The 7,120-nt window shown below is 37.0% G+C and overlaps 2 protein-coding genes across 2 annotated transcripts; both read left to right on the forward strand.

Annotated features, from left to right (window-relative positions):
* The first annotated feature begins 1,915 nt into the window (after positions 1 to 1,915).
* LOC138129477 (uncharacterized) lies at positions 1,916 to 2,559 on the forward strand. The gene is made up of 2 exons (XM_069045772.1): positions 1,916 to 2,236; positions 2,287 to 2,559. Exons 1-2 carry the CDS (start codon positions 1,916 to 1,918, stop codon positions 2,557 to 2,559), a joined length of 594 nt encoding a protein of 197 aa, XP_068901873.1.
* Positions 2,560 to 3,286: 727 nt separating this feature from the next.
* Positions 3,287 to 4,525, forward strand: LOC138127770 (uncharacterized). Its single transcript, XM_069043816.1, has 2 exons — positions 3,287 to 4,142; positions 4,198 to 4,525. Exons 1-2 carry the CDS (start codon positions 3,333 to 3,335, stop codon positions 4,456 to 4,458), a joined length of 1,071 nt encoding a protein of 356 aa, XP_068899917.1. The 5' UTR covers positions 3,287 to 3,332; the 3' UTR covers positions 4,459 to 4,525.
* The last annotated feature ends 2,595 nt before the right edge of the window (positions 4,526 to 7,120 follow it).

Consider the following 7,120-nt stretch of genomic DNA (forward strand, 5'->3'; position numbering starts at 1 on the left):
GACCACCCTTTTGAATATTTTCTCCATTTCCGTCAGGACTCTGATTCATATTGATATTTTCATCACAAAGGGTAGTTCCTTATATTTGACAACCAATACAGCAAGTATTTTGAATACGTTGTACCAAATTACTCTCCTTCTTATAATTTGGGTGTGGAGCTCTATATTTTGAAAATATTTTACTGACGGTCTTTTTCCAGAGCGGAGTTTTAGCGAATGTGTTATTGTGTGATTCCGTCGTACAAAAGCATGCTCAACTTTTGGTTCTGGTGAGCGAACTGGAAACTAACTATCAAGGTGTGTCGTCGGCAAACAAACAGTTGAATTCGCTTCTGAATACCATCGATCATCTTCGTCCAAAGTTCGAAGCCGCAAGATTTTTCTCCGTTGACAAAACCATATTGTTCACTGTTTTGTACAGCATCGTCACGTTTCTGCTTGTGATAATTCAATTCAAATTAAATTTGTAAAATTTAGCTCCATTAAAGAGATAAAAATATGTATTATTTCCTCTTCCATCAAATAGCTATTTTCAATACAAGTGAGCAAAGTAGTGCATTTAATCACGAGTACGGAAGTTAGGCGTCTGAACCGAAGGTGAGGTCCCCAACCGTACTAGTGATTAAATGCACATTTGCTCATGCGTGTTGAATCTGATTTTTCCCATGATCATAAAAAAGAGTCGCGGAATCAAAATTTCGGGAAGCATTTTTTTGTCACTTTTTGAATATTGGGTTAATTGCATTGAGTGTAATTGAATCATCAGTTTTACCTGCTGCCTACCCCTTATTATGACGCAAATCATTATTTTTTTAATGTAAAGAAATCAAAATGACAAAAACATAGCAAGAATAAAAAATGAGGTTATATTAACGTAAACCTTACATACATTATCTGGCTGCATCACTATTTTACATAACTAATTCCTGAAACAATAACTTCTACAAAATTAGCCCAACGTGAGTTCCCAAGAAAACAGTTTTTCACAAAAAAACGTAGATCAACAACATTCAAAACAAAAGAGGTTATGTTGTTATGCGTTGCGTGTTTGTGATTGTAAGCTTTAGTTATGTACTAATATTTAGAAAGTATTTTTAAAACAGATTAAAAACATTTTCACTACAACATATTTGGCGCCCTCTATCGACAAACTCTCTAAACATTCACTTTGCTCACTAGTGAGAAAATATTATTTCCTCACTAGTGATTAAATTTCCATCTTGGCTAACTATTTACACTGAGCAAAAACCACTAAAATCCAATGATCATTGAAAAAATGTATTTATTTCCACATGTCTCAAAACAGAACTTATTCCAGATAATTAATCCAATAATATTATTTGATATCTCATCGATCAACAACCTGCAGATTTAATTTCCTGTTTTTGAATTTTTAAACCAAACTGTAGTCAAGGTGGTGTTGTCGATTCAAACTAACTGAGCAAGAATGGATTTGAAAATTATAAATCTCATTTTTAAATTTGGAAAAATTTTGTCATTAACTCCTTCGTCGACAAAAAAGATGCGAAATTTGAACGGTTTTGAGAAACTCCACGGATGTTTGATGTTTGCCACGTTGACATTTTTTATTTGCTATAGTTTGTGTTGGACTGAAGTATTAAAAATATGTTTGTCAAGGACCCAGTGTATCCTGGCTGTCGCAATAATTTTCACATACATATCACACAGCTTGTACGTTCTCGTCGTCGTCAACTTGCAGAAGCATTGTAAATGGTTCAAATTATTAGCATCTCTTAAAAATACTCAATGTTACAAAAACAACCAAAACTTGTACTGCTTGCAGTTTGTGATGTCACACTTGATCACATTATCTGTAATCGTGGTCGATGTTTATTTTTATTGTATCTATTACGATACACCTCTAGCGTTGTTCAACTTGATATTCTGCATTGAAATGTATCTGCAACTCTTCTACCTAGTTTTGCGCTGCATCATTCTAGAGATGTTGCTTTCGCGGTACCACCATCAAAACAAAGTTCTAGAGCGCGCCACCGTCCAAAACATTTTGAAAATTTCCAAAAAGACCAAACACGACTTGCTCACCTTGAAGAATGCCATCAAAACATTCAACGACATTTTTGGATGGGCCTCTCTCCTGGACATCTTGTCGGCGTCGCTTGGTACGCTCATACATCTGGACTTCTTGGTCAGAAACGAGATTCATCTAGATTTTCTCGCAGCACTCTTCGGAATTACAATTCTTCTCCTGTGCTGGGTACTAGATTGAACCATTTCTACAGTGTGTTACTAACACTGCGCTTTCAGGGTTATATTTTGGTAGATGTTTGCCTGTGCGACTCCATACTGGAACGGTACGACCAAATCGTAATGGCGGCATGCCAACTGGAAATTTCGATGAGTGATGCAGGTTCACTGGAGAAGGAAGAATCAGTTTCGCTGAAGCAGATGGTCTGCCAAAATCGCCCAGAATTTGAAGCTGCGAGGTTCTTTGCTCTCGACAAGACCGCGTTGTTTAAGATTGTGAACACCATTGTCACGTTTTTGCTCGTAATCATCCAACTAAAGTCAAATTTGTAAAATTATTTTTTCCATGATCATCATGGATTTTACTGGTTTCTCCTCACTGAAAATAGTTAGCAAAGATAGCAATTGAATCACTAGTGAGAAAATAATATTTTCTCACTAGTGAGCAAAGTGAATGTTTTGAGAGTGAGTTTGTGGATAGGGCGCCAAATATGTCGTACTGAATTTTTTTTTAAGCATAGATCAATTGTAGGGTTGGAGTCCTCGCCTTCGGCTCAGACGCCCAACTTACGTACTCGTGATTAAATGCACTACTTTGCTCATTTGTATTGAAAATAACTATTAACAAACTGCGGTGATGCCAACGGCCACCCATCCAAATCCTCACCTCACCGGGTTTTGCTTAACCTCTAATATTATAATCATTCTTAATATTTTTTTGTTGTCATTTCTGTTGTTGTCATTATGTGGCCAAGTGAAGCCTCTATATCTCGTAAAACTTTTAAAACGTTGAGTTTATGTTAGTTTTTGTCATTAAATGTGACGCCAATTTGTTTTGAATGATTGACAGTATTGTAAACAAGTGATAATAAAGCAAGGATGTTTTCTTTATTGTTGTTTGCCCACATTCAGAGCTAATGGTCGAAATGGGGACAATTTAACAATACTAACACAGTCACGACCACGTTATGGTTGGTGAAAAGAAGCAAAAATAATTGCTTTAAAGGAAATTAAAAATTAAAAATCAATCACACTTCCTGTAGAATTGATTTGATTTGATTTCTACCCTCACGGATTAAAGTTCTAGTGGTCGGCCGTCTGTACAGATGGATTTGGAAATAATCGAAGCAATCTTCACTGTTGGTAAGTTCACGGCGCTGACTCCGTCGTCGACGAAGAACCACAATCCGCACTGGTGGCAAAAACTCTACGAAGTCAGCGTTTTCATCATCTACGTAGTAAGTTTCGTTTTGACTGCTTTTGGCAACAACTCTGTGCGTGCGACTTTGACGTCAATACAATTCGTGTTAATAATTTTGTACGAACTGGCTCAATTCATCAACATCTTCTACATTTTGATCGTGATGATGAGAGTGAGAAGAAGTCTCTGGTTCCGGCTGATCGAGTGCCTCGATGGAGTTGAATCTGGCTCCCCAAGGATCCCACTCAAGTTGATTTTTGCAATGTCACAACTCATCTACTGCTGTTTGATTACTTTGAGAATGTACACAGGACTTCAACAGGCTGATTTTCCTCGTGCTATATTGGGCGCAGTCACATGTTACCAACAGTACACTCAATTCTTCTACGTGGTTTTCACATTGATTCTTCTCGTCTTGCTACTGTCGCGGTACGAGCATCTCAGGGAGACTCTCTGGCAAGTGACCAAAGCTAGAAGTCAACTCCACTCGGAGCAGATTGTTGACATTGTGAAGAAGTTAAAGAATAGCATTTTTACGTTGAAGGAGGGAGTGGAGATTTTCAACGACATCTTCGGATGGCCAATTCTATTCACTATTGTCAATGGTTCGTCCAGAAGTTTGATTTACCTTGACGTAATTATCAAAAAAATTGATAGATCGATGGTGGGGAACGCGTCGCTCTTCTACGACGCTTGCTTCATTCTGATTACTTGGGTAAGGCATTTCAGGTACCAATCGATTTCGTGGTGTTACGTTTTTGTGATTTCAGAGTGGAATTCTGTTGACGATTCTTCTCTGTGACTCCATTTTGAAAAAGTGCGACCAAATTTTGGATCAAACTTATACATTGGAAGCGGTGTTGACTTCTCATGAAAACGAAGAAATCCAAGTTTTCATTGATGCTGTGCTGCATAATCGTCCAGAATTTAAAGCTGCCAGATTTTTTTCCATCGATAGGTCCACTCTTTTCAGTGTGCTCAACTCATTAACTACGTTTCTTCTCGTCATGATCCAGTTCAAAGAAAAGTGAACATTTGTTTTATGTCATTGTTTCATTTAAATAAAATTGATATTTTTCAATTCATAGTAAGAACCGTATGAGCCACCAGAATGTTGTAATGTGTAATAAAGACTTTTATTATCACTATCATTTGCTCTTATCCTCTTCACTTTCAGAGCATTTTTGATCTTGCGAGAGCAGTTTACAAATCTTTCCTAAATTTTTTTCCATCGATAAATCAATCGACTCTTCAGCGTGCTTGAATTCATTGACAACGTTTCCTCTCCAAATGATCCAATTCAAAGAAGTATTTTTTGTTCGATACCTCCCTAGAAAGTAAGTCTGTTTCCATAGTTACCAGTGGGTGAATGTTTCTCTTTCCTTCACTTCACTTTCGCTCACTGTCTTTTACTCCCTGGTTTCAACTCACTCGTAAATCTTTCCAATTCTTTTTGATAGCTCTTCCATATAACTCTTCATCTTCCATTTTTACATTTCCACAACGTGAGACAATAATTTTATTGACGTTACAAAACTTCGTTCATTTTGTATTTTATTTTTTTCCCATAGCAACTGATCCGTCCAAAAATGAGATTTATTTTTATTTAAAATTTTTAATACAAAGTTACGGACTCAATTTCTAAGGTGATATGGAACAAAACCAAATACATCACTCGAGATTAACACCGCTTTCATTCACTTGAATTGCATCATTCACTCAGCTCCGCTTCGTGGACGAACACGTAATTCGCGTGAACGAAAGCTTTGCCTTCCTCACTCTTACGGTAAATGACGACTACTTCTCTTTTTCCCATTTAGAACCAACCAGAAATTAAAATGGGACGATTTGAATTCAGGTATAGGGAAAGTTCCGGCCATAGACCCCATTTGTTATCGTGGGAGCCAAAAATATGAGCTTTTGATTTTTAGCGAATTTCTCTAAAATGGAAAAAGCAAGGTAAAATTTTTTCGGCTCAGAAGAATTACGTTGACTAAGGGAATCAATCGGTGTAGAATTCATCGCCGTATGTTGCTTAATAAGGGAGCTATGGGGGTTTAAATGTTTTTCCGAGGTGCAAATTCGATAGGTTCATGATTTTTTCGAAAAAATTTTTGGCGCGAATCCAAACCAAATTGCGGTCAGTTATTGTATAGGATGAGTTGAATTCAGGTATAGGGAAAGTTCCGTCCATAGACCCTATTTGTTATTGTGGGAACCAAAAATATGAGTTTTTTTATTTTTTGCGAATTTCTCTAAAATGCAAAAAGCAAGGGAAATTTTTTTGGTATCGGAGGAAGCGCGTTGACAAGGGGAATCCAACGATGCAGAATTCATTGCTATACGTTGCGTAGTAAGGGAGCTATGGGTGTTTAATTCACAAGAGTAAGGCCGCTTTCGTTCACTTGAATTGCACCATCCAAGCAATTCGCGTGAACGAAAGTTTTGTCTTCCTCACTCTTACCGTAAATAACGATTACTTCTCTTTTTCTCACTTTGATTGTTGTAATAAATGTTGCAAATAAAACTATGTATTATTATTACTATCACTTGCTTTTGTCTTTTTTAACAATTCAGAAAGTATTCACAAAATTGTTTAATTCTTTATACGTAAATAAGTTGCTTGGTTACTTGTTTATCATGTTTATTGACAGAACATTCCCATTAACGTCACGCATTGTTTCCATTGTTTACAAAAATTAATAATCAAGATAAATTTCCCGGTTCACCTAGTTACAACTACAACAAATCGGCAATGCAAGCATGGATTTAGAAATAATCGAAACTGTCTTCAAATGTGGAAATTTTTTTGGGCTGACTCCGAACTCCAACAAAAATCGAAATTCAAACAATTTTCAAAAATGTCGCAGTTGTCTCACGTTTACATTGTACTCTTTGGGAATAGTTACACTAACCTATCTTGCAAGTAAGAGATTTTCCCAATTAACTCTCATGCAAACAGTTTTATCGTTTTTGACAATCATCAACCTAGGCGTCTTTAGTTTTTACGTTTTGATAGTTGTCATGGTTCTCAATGAACGTCGATGGTTCACCTTGATCGACAGTATTCAATCTGTCGATGCTGGACCTGCGGGTAGAGAGTACTTCTGGTACTCGACGACGCTCGTAGCATCACTTGTGGTTTATTTCCTTATAACAGTTATTGATTTTTTTGCTTTTTTAAAGTATGCGGGTTGGGTAAGGTTCGTATTTATCCTATCGCCACATTTCGACAAGTACTCACAATATTTGTACCTAATCTCTGCTTGTCTGGTTCTCAAAATGGTACTGACAAGGTACCGATACCAGACAAATATATTATCACGACTAACGCATGGGCGTCTTGACTCGAAGGAGCTGATAAGAATTTTGATAAAATTCAAGCGAAGAGTGCTCGCTCTGAAAAGAAGTACCGACGCTTTTGACGATATTTTTGGGTGGCCAATTCTTTGTAGCATCCTCAGCGGGACATTCAGATGTTTTGTCTACATCGAGAAGTCCCTTAGACAAAACCCCAAGGATCTGTTCCTCAGCGAATTGGAATTGTTGCATTTTGTCCATGAACTCAGCTTCACTACGACAATTTGGGTAAATATTACTTTTGTAATTGTCATTTTCACAATCATTTGAATTTTAGATCGCACTGGTGTCTACGATTTTGCTGTGTGATCAAATATTGAAACAATCAGATCA

Source organism: Tenebrio molitor, chromosome 4 (genome assembly GCF_963966145.1).
Source record: "Tenebrio molitor chromosome 4, icTenMoli1.1, whole genome shotgun sequence".
In the NCBI taxonomy this organism is placed as follows: Eukaryota; Metazoa; Arthropoda; class Insecta; order Coleoptera; family Tenebrionidae; genus Tenebrio; species Tenebrio molitor.